General features: G+C 38.6%; 2 protein-coding genes and 1 long non-coding RNA gene across 13 annotated transcripts in view; 1 reads left to right on the top strand and 2 right to left on the bottom strand.

Moving 5' to 3' along the window:
* Window positions 1-2: 2 nt before the first annotated feature.
* Srp68 (signal recognition particle 68) lies at window positions 3-4,683 on the bottom strand. Its single transcript, XM_022808846.2, has 5 exons — window positions 4,417-4,683; window positions 3,463-3,677; window positions 3,031-3,287; window positions 2,093-2,675; window positions 3-1,134 (listed from the first exon to the last, which is right to left on the bottom strand). The coding sequence occupies exons 1-5, from the start codon at window positions 4,490-4,492 to the stop codon at window positions 535-537; spliced, it is 1,731 nt and encodes a 576-aa protein (XP_022664581.1). The 5' UTR covers window positions 4,493-4,683; the 3' UTR covers window positions 3-534.
* Window positions 4,684-8,055: 3,372 nt separating this feature from the next.
* Window positions 8,056-22,991, bottom strand: part of Gprk2 (G protein-coupled receptor kinase 2) — a 108,938-nt gene continuing 94,002 nt past the window's right edge. For all 9 annotated transcript variants that reach the window (XM_022809506.2, XM_022809508.2, XM_022809507.2 and 6 more), the window contains 6 exons: window positions 22,448-22,679; window positions 16,100-16,214; window positions 15,328-15,542; window positions 14,199-14,369; window positions 13,283-13,493; window positions 8,056-12,560 (listed from right to left, as the gene is read on the bottom strand). In XM_022809506.2, coding sequence (XP_022665241.1) covers window positions 12,338-12,560; window positions 13,283-13,493; window positions 14,199-14,369; window positions 15,328-15,542; window positions 16,100-16,214; window positions 22,448-22,679 — 1,167 coding nt within the window. In that variant the 3' untranslated portion in view covers window positions 8,056-12,337. The remainder of the gene's footprint in view (window positions 12,561-13,282; window positions 13,494-14,198; window positions 14,370-15,327; window positions 15,543-16,099; window positions 16,215-22,447; window positions 22,680-22,991) is intronic.
* LOC147755166 (uncharacterized) lies at window positions 10,404-16,705 on the top strand. 3 transcript variants are annotated; one of them, XR_015328896.1, is made up of 3 exons: window positions 10,404-10,508; window positions 14,208-15,579; window positions 16,173-16,705. It is a non-coding gene; the product is annotated as an uncharacterized LOC147755166 (long non-coding RNA). The 3 variants fall into 3 exon arrangements; XR_015328895.1 differs by lacking the exon at window positions 10,404-10,508 and adding an exon at window positions 11,245-11,384; XR_015328894.1 differs by lacking the exon at window positions 10,404-10,508 and adding an exon at window positions 13,492-13,920.

The raw sequence follows: 22,991 nt of genomic DNA, 5'->3' as shown, positions 1-22,991 counted from the left end.
TATGACAAAAAGCATTGTTTTTACCATGCCAATTCAACTTTATTTTTTTTACATTTTGTATTATCGCGATAAAGGTCGAAGCATCGAACCGGTAACATCATTACCGGCTTGAAACGCTTGTTAGCAGATCCTTGTCGATACATTTTTCCACCAATTGAACCGTCGGCAGCATATAAACACCTTATGCAACATGCACACACTGCTTTCACTTCTAGTAATTACTGACTTCGAACGTTTCAGAAAAACCCTTCGAGATTTCGAAAATATTGTCAGTCTGTTCTAAATAGTGCCATCGGGTTGTTGTTTACGCTATTTGCTAATGTCATCCTAATATCGTCGTTTACTCTGCTATTGTTATTGTTGCTACGGCTACCCACAGTCACCTGAAAGATGACCGCTGATACACGTGCTGACATAACGACTGAACTTGTTCACTGGCTGTTTATTGATAAAGGTGTTTTTAGGCGATGTGTTCACGCAGATGAGAAATAGTACGTTGTCATGATTTGTCTAAAATGCTTTTTGTCTATCTGCCTATTTCCATCCACCCAACCAACCCTTAACCAAACCTGTGAGACCAGCTCCCTGTTGAGTATCTTTCCTAGCCTCGATTTCGTCATCGAGATCCGGAAAGGCAACATGATTGAACGCCAGGTCGAAAAATAATGGTTTGCACGGCGCCGGTTCAAAGTCGGGCGGATAATTGACAAGTTGGATAGGGTTTTTCCCGCTGACAAGGTCATGGTCCTCTATGTACTCGTCCAAACGGTCGATGAGTGGACGCGGATCTCTATCTCGTTTCTCCTCGGTAATTTCATGAGCTGTAGCTTCTCCGCCAAGAATGCTCTGAGCATGCACAAAGTACATCTCTCCCTCTATCTGCTTTCGCATATCTTCATGAAGTTTACCAGCGTTGCTATCAGCAGGTGGCTTCGCTTTCGAAAAGTACTCTTGAGCACGAACAGCCATGGCTAGGGCCTCTGGATACTTTCCCAGAGCAGTGAGCGCTCTGGAAATGTAATATGCTCTGTAAGCACGCTGTAGCTGAATCTCATTTTCTACATCTTTGTAAAACTGTGAATCTGGTTCTACGCCAGGTAACTGCTGCATTTCCTGCAGACATTGAAGGATTACCTGTAACTCATCAGGATAATTAATGTGACTCAACTGCAATAGTGAAACCGCAAGTTAAAAATATATCTATTTAGTTCTGGTCTTGTCTTACATTTATGCTTTTATACATTGGAGAAATAAACGGCTAGCATATATAAATATACCAGATGCGTGCTTTACCGATGAAACTCCTGAAAAGTTGTTTTTTTCAGCTTTTCAAACAATTGTTGCTTATTGCATATCATGCTACTAATCAAGTCGGTCTTGTGTTTTGTATTTCATGCAGGAGAACTGGATCGCATAACCGAAGCTTTACCACTTCCTATATATTTTTACAGAATGTACAACCTTTTGTGTGGTATTGTACAATTTTTATACAAGAGTCGTGCAGAGAACCTCTTCACATATTTAATCCTACGCCGCCACTTAGTGTACTAATGGATATATCCTATCCTTTAAGGTGACTCTTTGTATTTGTTCTCTGTATTCTATATGCCGTGTAGTTTAAAGTTTAACATAAGTGCAGATGCTGTCTTTTCACTTAAGGACCAGGTCTAAAACAAGTGACTAATAGATTTGGCAAATGATTGTCTAGCAAATGACTAGGAAATGATTGGTAGTATGATAATAAGGGAGTCTAGATAGTGAAATAATCTGGCAAAGTTCACAACATCTCTTGTAGCGGGGCAAACAAGAGACCATTTCAACATGTCGACTCATCCAAATCTATACTGCAAGTAAACTGTAAAGATTGTAACGGTATTTAAATTACACCAGTTAATATGAAATTAGCAGAAAATTCAGTAGAACCTTGTGTGTCTTAAATTGTATAAAAACACAAAAAAGCTGGCCGTGTTAGCTAAGAACAAATTATCGGAAAAAATTGATAAATCGTGGAAAAGAAAACGGTCCATGTCAACATGGTGTACTCATGTGCTTAGAAAGGTTGACGCTCTGTGGACCGCTTTTAATTTCTTACCTCATAAGGTCGAACCATGTCACGAGGCTTGTTATTCTTGGCGCGCAGCATTTCAATCATAGCAGCGTTCCTGTCGACTGTTGCTCGCAACCTAAGATACATTACAAAAGAGCGAAGATATTGTAGGGTACTAAGACCTGTTGTTTCGACAATCTTATTAGCCTCTTGAGTCTTGACTTCCTCCTTGATGACTTGCAAGCAGTCCTTAAGCTCCATTAAGAACCGCTCGTATATAGCAACACGCTCATCAGCAAGCTTGCACTGCTTCAATTCCTGATCACATTCATCCCAAAATACTAAAAGTAAGCGCACTTTCTCGTGTCGAACTGGCAGAGATTTTCCCAGCCAAGTTACTTCTTGTAGCGTAACTGCCTGCTTCGATCGGGTCTGAGCAATTAGAGCATCCAGATTATCCATCCCGCCTTTTCCTTCACGTCGCAGTTTTTTAAGGTCACTGATAGCACTTTGGTCGCCAATGTTATAAGCGCAGTACCGTAAATTCGGAGTGATCTCTTCTACACGCTGTTGATAGAGCACGCGATCATCTTCGTTCAAAGCAGAGCCCAGTTTCTCGTAGATGGTTCTGTTAGATTAAAAATATACAAGAAAATACGGAAGACCAACCAAAGCAGACATAAAAACATAACAGGCTTATAATGGGCAAGTCTATATGGCATAGTACCCGCTTTAATTTAATGCTATTTCACGAAACTTGGTAAAACAACCAAACGCGTAACATGCAACTTTCTAGAGCATGATCAACTCCGAACGGCTAAGCATTTGGTTCGATTTTACGTTTTCTTATGGACCGTAACAAGCAGTGAATATAACAACGTAGATATGCCTCTGTCTTAATGTATGGGTTTGAACAGTGGCACTGGAGAATTTGCGAAGACCATCTCGATGTTTATGGTGGTTGATAAAAATTGTTAACTTACTGTGCTGTGTTGTACGCATCCATAGCTTCTTTCCATTGATCCTTTTCGAAAAGATAGGTTCCCCTCATGAAGGCCGCATAGGCCTGACATTCAAGCTTAGTTCGTGCATCGCACGCGGCAGAGGAACCGCAAAGGGTACTTAACTCATCGGCATACTGTAACGCTTTACGCAGCCTTCGTCGCATGTGGAACTTCTTGCGCGGCTCGTTCGTGCACTCCTGACGATCCTGCATCGCGTATCCCCAACATCGTTCGGCCTATGGTACAGAGAGGAAATTATTAATAATTTCAATTTGTAGTTTAGGTATTTACTGTAAGGCGTTCGAGCACTTCCATTTATTTCCTAACTACAAACTAAAAAGTATTACTATTAGTAAACATTATATTACTTATTGTAATACATATTAGTGTAAGTTATGCCAAACCAAGTACCTGCATAAGAACGATACAAGGATATCGAAGATCGCCCGTTTTTACGAGTAGCTCCTCTGAGACACATTTTGAGCTATAACGGTTCTTTGTTCCTTGCAGAAAGTGCAGGGCACAACGAAGCCGGCGTATACGCCTAGAACAATAGCCCCTATAACGTTGGAAGTCTCCGTGCCGTAAGCCGTGTTTTTGTTGAGCTTCTTTAATCAGACGAAGTACTGAAACAGAGTGAAAACATCAATACAACATAGCTACTTCATTCTCTGATCGTGAATAGCTCAACACGAATATGATTTCAACAGTCAAAAGTATGTTTGTAGTACCAGCTGTATAGCTTGAAATATCTATTTTAGATGGCCAGTAAAAGATTTTATGTCGGCGTTATGCGATTCTGGGTAAAATAGGCAATGCCATTTATTTTGACTATCAAGAAGTTTTACATTTATTAGTTCACATTTAATAGAGTTAATACATTTGTCGCTGTTAAAAAGGACGATTCTAACCAAAAAAAAAAATTAGTATAAACAAACGAGCGCGCAGTTGCTATTAGTAGATTTTATTTATCTTGATTATTTCGTATTTCTAGAGTAAATATTTCACATGAAAATAAACATGTAAAGCGTTTGTTTTATTAAAGGCAGCAGAAGTATTAAAAGTATGCGGCCTTTATTGATTACGCGGCTCAATTCTGAACATATTGGTTTAGATAGACAAATTAAAAAAAGAAGTGACGAAGTCGATAGATTGTAATGTATCTCTGAGATGTTTGTCTATAGTTGAAACAGTTACATTATAATCCTTAATAAGAAGAAGCCATATAGAGCTGAATTGGGTCGTGGTGTTCTCTACGATTATCAGCGGCACATGTCCTACTAAATATCATATGTTATCATACGAGTAAGTGTGATAAAGGCAGTTCAGTGTAGATTTTTCCGTAAGTTAGTTATTGAATATTACCTTTAAGTGTAATAATTTTCGGTTCATTTTGTACTGTTTCCTGATCGTCAGTCACTACTTTTTCATCCGACACCATTGTGATTGATCCAGTGGCTCACAAACACACTCGCGCACGAAGGTTAACAAAATTTCAGCAAAATACAAGCTGATTGTTTGTCGATTGGCCGCCGGATTAAACACGTTGCTATACCAGCTCGTGCTAATAAAATACCTAATGGTGATAGCACTTCGACAACCTTCCAACACAGCACATCGTCAAGCAGGCTTCCATATCGACACGGTAAGATAAAAGGATGGCTGTTCTGGTACAATGGGGAAGGACGATCAATTCATGAGAACAAACGGCGGCAATACTAGTTTGCGCAAAAGCCTTTACAATCGCTTCCTTTATTTTTTTAAGATCAGATTCAGTGTTTAATACGATATCGCCATTTAACGAAGAATCAAATAAAACCACACATAATTCAGTTATAAAGAAATACCGACGGTTATCATGTAGCTTAATAAAGCAGGTATTACATCACATCGGTCAAACTGAAGTGAGGTGTATCGTTTAAAACATGCTGGTATACAATGCTCGAACAGAATTCTATTGGTACAACTAAAAATATTGTAAAATGAAAAGCAATAAAAATTATTTTTGATAAAAATGGACGACTCAGCTGGTAGATCTCGACTATGCTTCAGCACGACTTAGTAAACGTATTGTTGTTTGATAGTCTATTTCCCCCACCCGCAAAGCAAAAATACCACAATGTACAGCAAATGCTACTTAGCTATTCTTATATTTAATTGCTTTTGCCTTTTTCAAACAGCCTGCGTTCGTAGAGCGTTGGTTGAAGCTAACGCATTAGGTCCAATCGAAAAGGTGGACTCGCAATAGCACCGCGCAAACCAAAATTATTCTGATTTAGTTGACTATTTTTTGCGAATAGCTGCTACTTTTAGTACTATTGGTAACGTGTTGGAAAAACTGAAAATTGTCAAAATGCATATCAGCACACTTCATATAAGATGTTTACCTTTTTGGTGTTCTTTAGGAGTGAAAAAAGGACTTAAAAGAAGGTAAAAAGCATTTAAGGGTTGTTTTCTTCTTTACTTAAATTTCTGAATTATTTAATTTGGTTCAGAAATACAAAACATAACGGTATTTTCACACTGTTTTCACACTGAACCGCCTTTTACTACCCACAGTCTGCGCACATCTTCGATATAGCTCAAGTTAAAAAAGAGTTATATATATATAATACATTCAAATAAAATGTGTCGTTTACGATGGTGACTGATTTCTGCAGCATCAATCAAGCAACACACCTCAGGGTCTTCATGACTGACGATGTCGCTCCTCTGACGATTGAATCGATAGAGTTTTCTCAGTTTGTGAAGTCTGGTCAGCGGTTTAGTCTCTTGCTATTAGTATGAAAATGAATGGTTATAGGCTTAGTTATATTTATTCTAACGGCCAAACAAAGCTAAATAAAATCAGGCCCAACTGGTTAAGCTCGGCTAACCTAAATTAATGAACATAAGTCCAATAGGATCAGCAACGACAGAAAGGTTATAAGCTTGATAGAAGAATGTTACGAAAATTATATTCTATTTATTTTTTGTTTTTTTGTGTTTAATTTACATCATGTATTTTATTTATTTCTATATTAAGTTTCCATACCATCATTGGACATTGTCAACCACCAAATATCACGTATTTTTAATGCAGATGCGGCAGCTTTACCTCGCTTCTAATAGATTTGAATTAATTCAAATCCACCTAATCCACCTAGACGAACAAGGAGTTCCCCTAGATCCTATCTGAATTGAAAGATGACCCGCCTTCTGGAAATAGACATCTTGGTTGGAACTACATATGGAGGTTAGAACAACTGTAGACTGTTGCTGTTAAATAGAAAAGAACCATTGTTTTGTGCAGGAACCTGATTAAACGAGACAAAATCGTTAAGGCAGAAAGGCTTGATATGCGAAAGGCAGATATGAATTTAGTTAGGGTGTCACTGCTACAGTATGCGTACCGTGGCTTTTAAGTGGTAGACAAAAACGTAATTTAATCACAAGATTGTTACTGGATATGAAATATTACCTGTTTTAATCATCCTGACTGTGCTGAGAGGTTTTTTTGACATCAGGGTTTCTTTGGACATTCTTTAGGACACACCACTTTAGACAAGAAAGTAAACAGTATACTCTACACATAGCAGTTTGATTTCTATTCGGACCGATATATGTTTCTGCAGCAAGTGGTATATTTTTTTAAGTCAAAGAACCGATCGATGTTTACAACACGCGCAGACAAAACAACATTGTTAAGAACTAAATTCCACAAGAATTCGGGTGATATTCGAATCGGTCAGATGGTGGTTCTTGAAACGGCCTCACTTGAATCCACATCAACTTAATTGTATTAAGTAAGTGACCAATGCGTCCTCATAGGTTGACTTGGGGTAATCGTTTTTAAAGCCAAAGTTTGAAAGCTATAGAAATAAATACATCCTGTATTATTCTACAAAAACGATTTCTGAATAAATACAGAAAATAACTACAGTTATGAGCAGTCTCCTGTTACTCATGCGCTTCATAATAGCGGTTCAGAAGGCCCCCGAGGTAAGAGACGCCCTTACCTTGTTAAATACGTTAAGTTACAATACTGGGCTAGATTATGGCTTTCGCGTCAGTCCGTTAGCAAGGTCTTTTGAGTTATGCGCAACTGTACAACGGAAACGCTATCATGAAGATCTGCTGCCTATCTCAAATGTATTCTATTATATTGACTATTATATGATCTTAAAACTTCTTTAACGCTTCGGGCCTTAGTTAATTTTCGCCTTGCTACACAAATGGTTTCCTTCTAAGAAAAAAAAAATACCCTTCAATTCTAATTCATTGGCAAATCAAAAAGTTCTTTGTCAGCTCCAGATGGTGTACTCGGTTAACCCAAAATAGCTCCTATCGTATCTATTCCCACTCAACATTTCTCCTCAAACCATCCGCTATTCGTTATGAAACATAGTAAATAATTGCTAGGAAATTTCTTTTCCATAGACCCACAACAGACCCCAACAATCATTCACTATAAGGATAGCGTGAAATAGCACTCCTAGCATTTGAAGCTTCTGATACATACATATACATATGTGGTACGCTTCCGTGCTTTTAAAACATAGTTATAAAATGCATGTAAATGATACCCATAGGTGGAAATTCATAGTTTAGAAAATGCGCTAAACTTACTACGTTGCCATTGTGTTTCTAACAGTATACTGCTTTTGTCATTTTAAAGGTAGAAATAAAGAGCAAGGTATGGTATGGTATGTTGTCGTAACATTTTTATATCAAGGAACGGTGCCGTCTGATGTTGAATTTCGGGTGGGTATCAAAAGCGAAAAATCTGACCTCGAAACATATCTCAGTTCGCGATTCTTCCAATGGAAAAACTGCCGTCAAATGTAACGTCAAAAAAAAAACCACTTAGCTGTCGTTTTTATTACTGGTAAAATATTGTCACTATTATTATTATTATTATTATTATCGAGTACGTTTAGTATTGCAGTGCAGTTAAATAGAAGTATTTGAATTCTTTCCGGCCATCTACCTACCTTCTTTTTTAAATGACAACACAGACCAGGATTTACATCGCCGTAATTGATTTATTTAATAGTTAATTATTATTGTGGTGGTGGTTGTAATAAATAGATCATACTTTACAGAGGGACATTTGTGAGTCAAAAGGGTAGCATGCACAGCTGTTCTTGATCGCCTGCCCTCTTATGATGGGTTGGTGGCTCTGATTAATGGCATCATATATTCCTCAAGGGGGGCTCGTGGTTTTTATCTCCGTAATCATCAAAATAATCTCTATCTAAGATTAATATCACCTTATATTTGCCGGGCTTGTTTCCCTTGCGCTTCTCCGCTACTTTCGAGTAGCTTAGACCTTTTCGACAATTCTGCCCCCCTCTCTCTCTATCCCTACCTCTCTTTGCCCTTCCACCTCCTCCTCCTCCTCCTCCTTCTGTGTGTATGTGAGGGTGGTTGTCGTAGTTTAGATTTCGCAAATTCGTTATCCGTTCCTTTAACCACGGTTCAATCGTAACAAACTATTTTCCGTCTAGTGTCTCACATTGTATTCAACTATCCTATTTTCAACTCCCCTTGTATTTACCTTGTATATAATAATGATTATTATTATTATTATCCCCTTTCACCGTTATGTCCCATTGAATCAATTTTAATATATTCTGCGTCTTGCTCTCTCTTTAACAGTCTAGTGTTAATTATTATATTGTTGTTGCTTTGACGTTTATTGTCATTACTAATATCATTATATATTTTTCTCATAATTGATAATATTATAATTTGTCACGCGATGGTATACTTTTTCTTTCTTGTCCCTACCCCTTCATATGTATATGGATACGGGTGGGGTTATCGCAATAATTACTTATTATTATTTACTTGCTGTTTGTTATATACAGTCGCTCCTGTTGATGTGGTTTTCTATTTTTGACACAGTTCTTCATTGTTTATCGGTCCGAATGCGAAAATGCTATCAATATAGTAGTAGTAGTAGTAGTAGTAGTATTTGTAACAGATGCACCTTTGTCCAGAAAATCCGAATTCAGCTTACCCGAATCGACAGTATTCCCGACAATTCTGCCCCCCCCTCTCTCTCTATCCCTACCTCTCTTTCCCCTTCCACCTCCTCCTCCTCCTCCTTCTGTGTGTATGTGAGGGTGGTTGTCGTAGTTTAGATTTCGCAAATTCGTTATCCGTTATTTTAACCACGGTTCAATCGTAACAAACTATGAAAAGCTGGATAAAATAATACATTTCAACGGAGCTGGCTCAATTCGATTTTATAACTTGCACCTTAGAGGTATAAAGTATTTCATCTTAAACAGTACAATCACAAAGAAGCGGGATTTGGTTTTTATCTTTTTCGCAATATCTCATTGCTGATGATCAGACCTTAAGGAAATACTCGCTTTGAAAGTTTTCGTCTGCCCGATATGATCGGACTGTGCAAATATTTAATACGTATATGTTCGCCACATAATTTTAGATCAGGTATTTTATTTGAAGTACTGTGTTTTTTCAGTATCTGCATTTGAGCTCTGCGTATTGCATTTATATATACTATTCGCTCCCTCGTCCCTTCCGGAAAACACCAAGCTGAATCTTACCATTCTGTTTCAGCTTGGCAAAACACCCATCTATATTGTTGTAGATGATTATTCTTCTGATAAATACTTCCGAACCCGTCTTTTTTCCTTTTTTGAAAATTTACGTATAGATGTTTACACATATGCTTAAGTAAATGTATTTGAATTCATTGTTTTGAGCCTTTCGACAGCTTCACAGACATGTCGTCTGCTAATAATTGTGTTGTATTCAATTTATTATCTCAGATAATCTAACTTTGGCACCGGTGTACATGCAATATTTATGTGCATTTATTGTAGAGTTCGACTATTTAGGTTTAGGGGGATAGTAGCAGTAATGACTAGCTCGATTTCAAATGGATGCAATCACTTTTGTAATCCACGTTTCGTGGACGGTCCCCTGTTTTACGTCGGCAGTTCGAGACAACACTCCGAACATTCAGTCATCCATCCATTCATGCATATGTTTCTCATTTTCATATAATACTTGTCGACGACGACACTAAATTGTGTTTCATCAAGCAATCTTTGTTACATATTTGATGGTGCAGAATGGCTGCTGGGTGGCTTAATGGTAGAGGGGAGTTAAATAGTGTACGGGAGAGCCCCTTACTGTTATTACCTACCCTACTAACTCGTGACCCAGTGTCCTGCATCCCTCAGGTCGTGCAAAAATTTCTGCAGCCGAGAGAACGTGCTGACTGCCTTTGAATATTTACAAATGCCCTACGTTACTTAGGCTACTTATTACTGAGTGTTTTTTTTTTTTGAATTAGCCGCTTTGATTTTATGATGATCATAATTATATGTATGGCAAACAGTTGTCTGTGAAGCCACGTAACTTAGGTAGATTCGACGTGGAAACCAACCTCACCGTGTTCACTCTCGCTGGTCACATAACTTCCCTCCTGTCAAACCGTATGTTACGGCCTCTGTGTCCACATATTATTAACCGTTGCATTTTTATTTCATTCAAGCTATCGTTGTTCATTGAGTATCGATTTGTCGTCTTCCTTTCGTTCACTCTTGGCGATTTTCTGTACTATAAATTTTCTTTAGAGCTTATTGCCTCCAGCTCTTCTGTATTTTTCTCCTTGTAATGCTACTTTATTTTCTGTCATACTGCCCTGCAATTATACTGACAAATGATGCCGTGCCTGACATACGAGCAAACCAGTTATCATTTTCCTACTGCTTCAACGTTTAATTTTGCATCATGTTGATGAATGTAGAAGCTTTTGTTACATCTAATTCTTGCTTAAATCTCACTGCGGTAGGCCAAAGTGTTTCTCGCTCGATAAGTTTGAGGTTAAGCCTACCAGGGATGTAACTATAGTCTTTCCATTTCAAGTTCTTGTCAGCAAAGCATCCAGGATACATTTTAGCCATATCCTCAGCACAAGTGGCTATTCCAACGACTTGTTCGGCCTAAATGGGTCTTAGTATGTCCTGGCGGGTCGACTGTTCTCCGTGCTGCACAATACCGATATTAGGGTGCACGACGTTTTTTATCGCAAGGTAAATTTCAACTGGTTTATTGGCTGTATAATAAACGTGGTCCATCGCATTATTTGAGTGTGATAAAGCTCAATTGTAGCGGAAACAAATGCAGTTACACTCGTTTTTCCTCCCCGTTCCCGTCGGTCCACACTATGGTTAAACTGTTGAGGGTAACAATAATAATCATGTGCCAAAGGTCAACAACCGTCCCTCGGCGTTAGTCCGCATCCTGTTTAATGAAGATGTAAGGCCGGCGTCTTTTAACCGGTCCCTGATGAGTTACGCTAAACGCAGGTTAGAAATCTTCTCGTTGAGTTTTCCCTGACATTTGAATTATGCATTACATTTATTTATTTATGAAAATAAATTGATATTAAATACAATTCGTCTCTAACATATACCTTTCCGTAAAGAAATTAAAATATTTTTTGTGTTAACACATGGGTTTTAGGTTCCGTCTAAAAAATTGGTCAACAGCACACCGCTTAAGTATGAATCGCCCAGGAAACAGAATTTTGCAACAGATGTGTTTGATTAATATCAATGCCTTTTTTCGGTGTTTCCAATGTGTTCGTGTCCTTTCATTATTACCTCCTTCTAAGCGTAAATTGCTAATTAGAACCGCTTTACGTTAGGGATCGACCAAAGGAACTCGGCCCCTCTCTATTATGAGCGTCGAAATGCCTATATAACAGCTACACAGTCGCAAACACCCACACACGCATATATACATGCAATCATTACATTACACCCCACTGGCTGCCGGTAGATATGCAGAATGTAAGTTAATTACCAGGTAGGAAAGGACGGTACGCTCTACGCAAATGAATATGCGTTTTGCATCAAACTTTTCCCGTACATACCTAGCAAAGCCTGCGTGCAACCGCCCTTCCATCAACGCCCCACTTCCCAAGAATTGTGACCCTAAGAGCCGACTTAACGAGGGTCGTTTAAGGGTATGCTTCACAAAAAATGAATGTCAGCTTCGTACGGTACTAACTAACGAGTAAGTTGCACGAAAACGGTCTGGTCTGGAGTATGTCGCGCGACCATGTTCTGGAGTATATGCCGTAGCTAAAACAAGAAATAAATTGCGCTTACACCGGAAATCGTAGTATTGACCATTGCTCTTATTGTGATAAAGGTGTATATGAGCTACAGTCGCTAGTTAGTGAGGATCCGCCAATTTCTTGAGATTGTAAGGTCGTTGCTATGGGCTGCGCCTGTCGTTGTTGCTGCTGTTGGCTCTATTTAGTACTGTTTGAATGATCCGCCACTCGATGATTCCCAACTTTGCTGACCTTGTCAGCATCCTTGCTTCCGGTGGTGTCCTTAGTGCAATCTTTGCTATGCTTGCTGGATTTTTCAACCCCTCGAGTCGTTGTGTTGTCATCCTGAATCCGAGACGCTGAAATCTCCGAGTTCTTCATACATATTGTACTCTCGCTGCCCATCGTCCCAGAGGAACGTCTAAATGAAAAGCCAGACCAAAGCATCAATAACTCCAGATTTTAAAGCTGTTAACATGTATACCCACCTTCGTAATTCCTATAGAATTTGATATTTGTGGGTGGGAAATAGAGAATTATTTGAAAGTCTAGTGCAAATTAAGTCTACTACGCACTTTTTTTATATTATCCTTAAATGCACGAGTTCTATTGATCTTTCTAATATAGGATTTGATCAGGTGTTGTGTGAAGATCCAAGTCATTAAATAAAACGATCGAAGCTCTATTTAGTTAAATGTATGCAACGAGAAGCCGACCTCTTATCCACTGCAAACCAGGTTCCTAGTTCTTCTAGGCAATCTGCTGCACGAATTTACCTGTATTTGGTACTGCTGATGAATTTTCTATATATATACCACTATATGTAGTATTAAAATAATTCGCTTTCGACAAAGAGATGCTGCTTTCCATTTAGGATATTTATTTCAAGAATTCATAGTAGGTTTGTCTAAATCACACGACCTAATCGATATTTTGGAACGTGTATGCAATAGTTGTGCTTTTTCGGCAAAATATAATTAAAAGTGCAGAAGATCAACTGCAATGCCTAAGTATTCTAATTATAGCTACCAACAGCATAGTTCAAATACCATTACAAATGTGTAAGCTAACTCCAGAAGGCTAGCTAGTTCGCACTTTTGTTGTATTGTGCCGCATCGTAGTATATCATAAGAAACATCCTACTTATTTTTTCGTCGAAATGGGAAGCATCCTTTGTATTCCTCCTGAGGCGGCCTGTCAAGCATTAGGTCTAGAGATGGACCTCCGTCCTCTCCCCATTGATTTAACTCCTTGTAGCACTCTGTTTCGATCATTTCCTCTTGCCACGGAATCGATACGGATCCAGAATTAAATTTACCATAGAAGTTCTCATCTGTCTCATCCAGATTAACGCCTACAGGACGGAAAAGTGTTAGCTTTGCTTATGATTCATTGCTTAGAGGAAACCCAGTGGTATCTTTACGTAAATTAACATTACCTAGCACCTGATTACAGTTGCTCTGAAGTAATGAATATGCTTCGTTTATAATAACTTGACTGCTACACCACTGTGAATTCTAAACGTAACGAGCGTGGGTAACTTTTATCTAGCAAACCATTGTATTTGCCTCAGCATATCATTGTTATACAAACCATAAGCTGAAGAGGGCTTCAGTTAAACCTCATCATTAAATTGTTCATCTAATCAAACGCCCAGATACAAATAAAAAAGCTGCTAGTTCTTTACCTGTCGATACTGTTTCAAAAATTCAAAGACTGCTTCAAATATAAAAATGAATATATAAGTTCGTAATGTACATGTCGAGGATTAAATCCGCAAGGTAATTTGTTATAATATGGACGTTATTTAAAAAATATAAAACAAACATAACTGAGAAACATCTACCCTAGCCATATGTAAGTCTAAAATGCTCCCTAGTCAATACTGAAATAACCACCCCTATATATATATACATGAAAGTAAGTAAATACGCGTAAATATTAGGGTGTATCTGGCAGTGGTTCTGGCACGCCTCATATTAATGAATATTATATTATTATTAATGTATTTTCATTGAGACTGGCATAAAATAGTATTACGTTTGGTGCGTTGCTTTACCTTTTACAGTAGAAAATTGCTCGATGTCTAAAACGTCTTTAGCGTAGACCGCGTGCGGATCTGGTACGAACGGGGGATCTAGCATTCCTTCCTGAAGACGCTTCCATGTTACGCTTTTAAAGAATGCATGACGACGGATTTCCGACGCTCCGTTGTTTGCACTACGACAGCCTACACAAATATCGAGACAGATCGCACTTCTAAGAAAGCTGCTTTTGTACAAGTAACTGGACCTCTTGTATTCACTCTTTCAGAATACTGACATGACGCTTGAGGCGTGGAGATGCTTATAATCCTTATGTTAACTTCGACTATATTATTGGCAACTTCGGTCTCAGATTGGACGAAGACGAACTAATTTCGAAAGTTAGAAAATATCTGTGCATAGAAAAAGCTACAATAATAAAAGCATCACATAGACGGATCAAACATTGACGTTAGGGCACAAAAACTGGAAGGCAACGCGGACGGCAATAGAGACGCTTATATAAAGTAAGAAATATTAATATGACGTTCCAGATCACGTATTCAGACGGATCTGATAGATCAGAAACGATCAAATGAAGCTCCTCAGACAAACTAAGTACGTACCTAAAAAAAAAAAACAGTGCTTATAGCCGAAACATAACATGTGTTTCATCAAACGACGGCTGATTAGCAATAGTACCATCTCATTTGTCCTAATAATGAATAGAACCAAATAATTATTTGAGAACCACCAGCGAACTATATTCAAGTGTTCGTGGGTGTTTCGCCTAGACATCGTGAATATGATTAGGGTATAGATTTTTCTTTGTTTAAAACATATGTTTGCCGCGGCACAGGCTTCTCCTTATGTTATGTATTTTAAATGTTGCTTATTCTTATCCCATCACATTTTATAAATCATTATCTTTTACCTTACGGAGCACCATTGTAAGAGAAGCCTTACCCAGGTAGCCGAACAGAGGGGTATTGTTCTGATAACGTAAGTGTTCCGTGACCAACAGGCTAACAAAGTCCTTTTTATTTACAAATGGATCAGTTAGACGCTTTGTGCTGCGGGTGGCAACGATAAAGCCATATGGAGATACTTTTTAGTTAATAACATTAACGAAAGATCTCAGTGTATTCGTTTATTCACTATTACCAAGTCGGGTGTTGGGTTGTTTGGCCAGCAAAGCTTGACAAATGGCCCGGGCATCTTCTCCGAATTTGCTCGAGTACCTCTCGCGTTCTTCACGGACCCGCCGTTCAACTTCTTCCCGTTTTACCTTTTCCTTACGAGCACGGAACGGAGCTTGACCCTCGATCATCTCAAATAATAGTACACCCAACGAAAACCAGTCTGGAGAAAATGTGTACCTTTAAAAACATCATAGACGTCACCAACAAAAGCAAGGTGAATGACTGTGTTTATACTATCTAGTACAACGACGATACAATCTTTACGGAATATGGCCGGAAGGAATTTTGTATAATAAGATTATTCGATATATGCCAAATGCTCGGTTGATTTAATGTTGATTAGAGATGTGTGTCCGTGAAGAAACATGTTTCATTGGTCCTATTCTAACGTGAATGAACGAGTTCGTTAGAGATAGGGCGTTTCGATTTCTACTAAGGTAAACTAATTAAGGCCCTACATATAACTATGAACGTACAACCGTTATAGTATCGGAAATATATATGCTCAAGTACATTACATCTTAATAATCTTTTCGCATCATTAAATCTCGCCTCTTTAAGGCTTCGACGATGTTGACCCTATTCCGGTTAGAGCTTATAAAATGCAATTTCTCGATGTAAATCTGAGCCATTCAGATCATCTGATTGTTATGTGATTAATTTAACTGTTGAAAAACGTTTGTAAATTGTTCATCTACTATAAGGTTACAATTAAAAACTAAAGTTACAATTACCTTTCATTGTCAACCACCTCCGGTGCCATGTATCCCACTGTACCAACCCTTCCTCTTACGCTTTCTCCCTCAGGAATCTCCACGGCAAGGCCAAGATCTGATATGCGGACATGACCTAATAAGTGAATAAAAGTTATTATCTGTCACCTACTCAAACAAGATCAACTTAATCGAGCCGGATGTCAATGACAAGACACTATAAACAAAAATCAACAATTCAAGTGGCTATGCTATTTAGTCTGTATTGTGTTTAACGCATACTTATCCCTAGCAGACGGATTCACGCTCGCAGCTACTTTTGCGAAGCATTTGTCTAGTTGGAATCGGCGATCGTGGTCGTCGTTCTACGACATGTCTTGTAGCCGTATTGAAGTTTTCTCGTTTCTTTCTTAATAATATGTTTGCGTGTCGCACGGATAGTTGACCGAACTCGCACTAAATTCGGTACAATCTCCGTCTTGTACCTGATCTATGGTAGAACGAGTTTGTATGACCCTTGTGTACGACAAGATGCTTTTCTCCTCTCTCTAATAGTCCCGGAGTAAACTACGTGCTAAAATGTGAGTGACTTATAATAAACTGCTTGCGGGGCTATGGAGAATGTTACGCTGCGTTTATATGTATTAACTTACTATGGCAGACGGGAAACAACATAAAGCTGCAACAAATGGATATGGTCTTTTCTTAAGCTCAACTGTGCATTGGGAAGATTTCGGCCTCGGTAAAGGGTTTTTTTTTTTTTTTTATAAAACACTAGAGGCTAGATGAATAGATAGTTCAGATTTTTTTGCCCGGTGCTGCCTTCACTACAGTGGTGAAAACATTCGGAAGTTTCTTAACGCGGACTAAATAGGGACACAGCGATCTGCGTCTGTACTCACACTACGTAACACTTATGGGGCTTAAAGAATATGGTGGAAATAAACAGTGAAAACGTAGAGGTCACCGGAAATATAATAATAGATAGAAAGGCATGTGGTCGTATGTGCGGTCAGAAGTACAACAAGAAGCTTTCGCCATGTGGTAATAACTTTATTCAACCGAGTATACACCATACCCAGTCAAAAATGTCATTGTGATCGTATATTTAAATCCATTTTAAACGAGATACGAGTATGAAACAATAATATAGATAGTACCATGGTATTTGCTTCCACAGGCTATTTGTAGCTACACGAATTGCTTATCTGCATGTGTATCAACTTCGCTATAAAGTTACGTACGCAATCTGTCAATTTTTCTGTACAGACAATGCTTTAATAGCCTTTAAAGCTTTTCCTATTTGCTATTTCAGTTTGAAAATTTATAAGAAACTGTTTTCTTTTTTAGGGTTATTATTTTTTAGGTCGATTATCATCACGTACTGTTTGCGCTTTTATCGTATACGCGGACAGGCTTTGTTTTCTACTAAAGATTCTGGCGTATAGTATTAGAGATATATAATGATTTAGGGTCACAGATAAATTTTTAGATTCCGACTACTCGCTCGTGCAGAGTTGTGGAACTTTTTTTTTTTTTTTTTTTTGAGAAAACCTTTTGAATGAGAAATGCTGCCATAAAAGCTCCAATCTATATCGTAAAGGCTTTAATGCTATATGTGAGAGGAGAGATTTCGTACATCTAGTACGGATGTTCAATCTATTTGTCGCGGTGATACTTGATATGCAATACAATTCTTGGCCTGTAAAGATACCTTTTCTCACTTATCCTAAGCACTGCATTATTCTATTCATGTAGCCCCTAAAGATTCTTAATGGGTAGAAAATACAGCAAAGGCTCGGTCAGAGAAAAAATGCATGACCCTCTTTGCCAAAAACTTCACTTTTGGCCATAGACACGACGCGTCGTAGTAAAATTTTGCGTGACGGGTTTCTGAATCCGCTTCAGGAACGAACGTTCATTTTTTTATATGTAAATACAGCTATGGTAACAGCAACATCGTACTCTGTCGTCGTTATTTTTTACCAGCCAGAGACAACAACGGATAAACAAGCAAGGACCTCTACGCCTTCAAATGGAATACCGCCGCTCAGGATCAAACTTGTGTTACCCCCGGGTTATTCCTTTATAAAGCCTTTAGCCACAATGTCAGTGACTGGCGGAGGATGTAGGCAACGCATGTATGGCAGCAAAGTTTCAAAAACCAGCTGGCGTGTTTTCAACAAAGGAGTGAAGCTGGTAAAGCCTTTGCTGGACTTCTGAATAACAATGGGCACTCCCGCTATACCTGTCATTTGCTGCACCTTATCGTACTATTGCATTTCCGATCAGTTCTCTCACCTAGTCAAAACATCGACGATCTGGCTCTGTACGTACCTCAGTCGCCCGAATCCCAATTGCGCCCCCTCATAGTTGCCCCCAGCCAGATCCAATGTGCATGTGCCACTTTTAACGGTCTTTAAAACGATTTGCGAACGCTATCGTAAACCTCAGCGTTTTAACGTTGTTTTTCTTGAATTTCCTAAATCGTACCAAAGCTCTTCCTTTTTTACGTGTTTTGGTAAAGTTGGAAACGTCACATAACGCTTGATTTAAATGCGGAACTTAAAGTAACATCGACACAGAATTTTTTCTGCAAGATACGCGAAACAAATAGCGGCGTGTAAACCGATGCATTGTTGTAGTTAACGGCTTGTGCTTTTAGAGTTGAAACCTATTTTGATGGACAGCATTATACAATTTTCTCAAGACATCTCAATAATTAGTGATAGAGCTATTAGACACAAATTTATATTGCACAATTTTCACAGGGGCGGAAAAAAGGCGAGAAAAGAGTTTTGGCTTTTAGCATGGACCTTGGGGCGATATGCAGAGAATTGCGTTTTTGTTTCCACGTCATGCCAGTACAGCCATGCTTCATTGTCTGATGTATCGGAACACTTCCAGGTTCTCATTGATTACGTTAACATCCTTCAGGGGTATTGTTAAAGGGGCCTGAATTTGCGTGAAATTCAGATCCTCTCGCACAAACCTTGCTGTGAGCCTTCGGGTCTTCGAATGATATTTCCAAGCTGTTCGAGGTGACTGATGTAACATGCCTTATTTTTTTTATGAGTTCCCTGGAAATTGGGCTCAAACATAAGTCGTTTTGCTTTTACGCCTGCACTCATTGTGACAGGGTTGTTCTCAAAGCACCTGGTCCGCTTTGCGAAACGTTTGTCATTGACTTATAGACTGGTCGCTAAATACCTTCTGTAGTGTTGCCACGATTTATGAGAAGTTAATCTCGTTCTTATTATAAAACAGAACGCACGTTCTTTAGTAGTACGTCTTGGTTTTCTAAAAAAAAAAAATGGAACATAGTCCAGAATTACTCATCTTAAAGAGCTTTCAAAATACAAAACCCGTGTTCAAATGATCTGAAATTGGCTCTGTGGGTAGTAGAGACGTAGGCGAATGTAATGCCGCATGCCTGGTTAGAGGTCGGCAGTAAGCTGGTGAAAGCCCTAGCACTGCACAGTTTCTAAAGTTCGTACCTTGGTAGGTTGAGCGTACCTTAATACTAGTTATTACTCGTCCAAAATATTCTTTGGCTAATTTTTGTAAGAAACGTAACATCGAATACTACTCTAGCTTACTACGATCAGTCGTCATCCTAAAGTTGTTTAGCAATAATCAAGTAGAGTGTATAAGGGTAACAGGAGGAGTGTCACAGTTGGATAAAATGTATATCTACGGGTGGACAGCATATATATAATAACTACTTTCTACCTTGGTTTAAATATACTAATACCTAAAATACTAGTTTAAAGTTGAAGCGGATGCTGCTCTAACGGTAGGGTTACTTTGCCTTTTTGTGCATCAAATACAATTTAGCGACATAACAATTAAAGTTTTGACTGAACCTCATTCTGAATGTGCTTTATAACCATGTGTTTGGAGGCCAACATGGTCATGCCACAAAGTGACCCCTACGTGGATGACTACAAGTAACATAAGCTAGCATGGACTATAATAGCCCGTAGTTCACCGGCTAACAACGTATAGTGCGTACTTTGACGTGAAAAAGTTCAAAAACATATATTCAGTACGACACGTTCGGTTTGTAAAATGCTTGGCTATAATTCCAATCGACAACGATATTAGTCCGCCCGATAGACTTCTACATAACGTGCGATGGGTTACCCCCACAAAAACTCTTGCACGTCTTTTAACGTGTTGCTCTTTTCCGCAGTTTCTTGAAGAACAATGCGTCAATAGACCTATTTTTGTTCGAAGTGTAGGAATTCAGTAATTGTTTGCGTTATGAAGGCCTTACGTGTACGGACATTAACTGGCGTCGGTCCTCTTTAGAGAACTTCGATGTCATACGAGATTATCGGTGCGCGCGAAACAGAAGAAAGAACGTGCGCGAAAGAGATCTTAGCAAGTCCATCTTGTTTGAAACGCTCCGCAAGTCGTTGAAGAGTCCAGGCATTTTAGTATGCGTAAGGCTGAGCGTTTTCCTTTTCTTTCGAAAACATCATATCGGTACTAGAGCATTATTGGTGTTAACATAATAATAATACCTTGTCGCAGCAGAAACACGCCTGGCCAATACGCCATTTTAGCAAAGCGTTCATACCTTATAATCAACGATTCAGTGATTTACGGTCCGTATATACTGCTAACTTAAAAACATTTGTCATTTGTAACTTTAAGTACGAACCTCGAATATAAATAGAGGATGTGACATGAGGAAGTACGATAACTGTCAGTAGGAAAAATGTATACCGGTCGAGTTGCGAGCCGGGTATAGTAGGATTAAATGAAATGTTGTTAAACAAATACACTGTTGATTTGCGTCTTTGAAGATTTCCGGTAAGATTTGTCGTTTCCTTTGTATCGCTGAACGCTAGACATAACATATGCAACTATACTGTTATAGTATTTATCTGAACTTACAATAATAATAAGTTCAGCTAGCCTAAGTGCTAATGGCACAATATTTCCTTCTGAGATGAAAAGATCCCCCTGAAGATGCTAGCGCAATTGGTACGCCCGTTAGTTTTCAAGTGAACATTAGCCCACACTCTATGAACAAATTCATTCGAAGGTATTAACTTGGGCTACTACTTTGAGTTTCATAATTCGACCCACAGGCCGCTATTTCGACGAAAGTAATAGAGAAGCTCGATTCTTTATGACGATGATCCTAATATTTTTATAGGATAATATCAGATATGTATCATCGTGAAACAAACAACTTTGAAGCAGCAAAAAATGGAATACTAATAAATTCTCGTATATGGAATTTACTGCTGTTTTTATAAAAAGAAAAAAAAAAACAAATAACTGAGTAAATGACAAAAGTGTGAAGAAGGAGAGTATATTGTTTACTAATTAAATTTTAATGGCAGGTCTGAGAATCCGACATGCTATCGTATGAGAGGACTGACTTAAGGAGCACAACGTTGATAGGGGTTGTGAAAAAACTATAGTAGAATAGTTTCTCACAAAAAAAAAAAAAAAAAAAAAAGTAATGTAAAATTTTCGTCAGCAAACAAGATGGCCGAGTTACTATATATTATTGCAGTGAAGTAATATTTTTACCCTGATGAAATATTATCAATAGAATTTTTTATTTCCATATTAAATATTGTATTTCGGCGAGAGCGCAAGCGGCATCGGTTTGGTTTATATTAACTGCTCAATGCGAAATTTTTGCATACGATATGCCCATCCGATAGGAAGCTCTACCTACAGTTTATCCGAAGGGTAATATAGGACATTTTTTTTTTTAATAGAGCTAAGTCAACACATCCGATCAACTCGACTAAACCGGGCTATGATTGTACAGTTATAGAGTGTACGTCAGTAATACTGAATTTTGAAATATAGAGATTCGGCAAGAAGATGCCGCTCGCATCATTTTTTCTTTCATGTTTTGCAAAGCGACCGATTCTCGGAGAATGACCAACGTCTCTTTCAAGATAACAAAAGTGAAGCATTTATGGCGCTTCCTTCGCCGTACTGGTAACAGCTTCTAACACGCGTGTGTGTATACACATATAAATTGGCTACGGGAAGCTTCAGCGTTAATGATTTTTCTGCACCGGCGAACTCTTTACTTATGTCTTTATAGCCCACGTATATCACGGTGTCTTGAATCGCTGTGGCTTCTGTCAACTCCACCCAATATGCTACGAAGTACTGTTTCTTAATGCCACACACCCGTTTTAGATGGATGAAGATGTTTTTCATTCAATTTAGTAAGCTTCCCATTTAGTGGCTAGTTATCTTAGATGAGTGGACCTGTACTAACTTTTGAACTTCCAAGATGTGCAGTGGAAGCTGGCATAATAACACTGAAAGCTTGTTGTCTACGCCTGTTTACACACTGGCGGTTACTACTGAAAGAATACGCACCATGATCGTCGAGTAGAATATTCTCCGGCTTGAGATCACGATAGACAATATTTTGAGCGTGCAGGTGGTCGAGACCTTCAGTCACTTCCGCGGCATAGAATCGCGCCCGCTCAATGTCAAAGCCCGGCTCCCCGCCCATATTGTAAATATGAAACTTGAGGTCGCCACCATTCATAATAGTTAAGACTAAACAGAGGGAGTCCTTCGTCTCGTACGCATAGGTTAAACTTACCTGTAAAATTCAACAGGACAGTACATGATACAATAAAAAAATGTCTGTATAGATATATGTACATTTGTGCAAATCATACTCTTTCTGGAACCGTCTATTGAAGCTGATAACCTTCTGATACTTCAGCGTATCTTTTACAAGCTTTCGCGCACGTCTCTTATTAACCTTGGGTCTGGCAGTATACATGTGTTAACGAATTAAGTGTGGTTGATACGAAGAGCGCGAGGAAGCCATTTAAGCCCCGCGGGAACCTTGAGGGCAGACTTTTGGAAATCTAACTTTAATTGAATAAGATTTCACACTGCAAATCAT

This window comes from Varroa destructor, unplaced genomic scaffold (assembly GCF_002443255.2).
Source record: "Varroa destructor unplaced genomic scaffold, Vdes_3.0 BEIS01000005.1, whole genome shotgun sequence".
In the NCBI taxonomy this organism is placed as follows: Eukaryota; Metazoa; Arthropoda; class Arachnida; order Mesostigmata; family Varroidae; genus Varroa; species Varroa destructor.
This window is presented reverse-complemented; position numbering and strand designations above follow the sequence as displayed.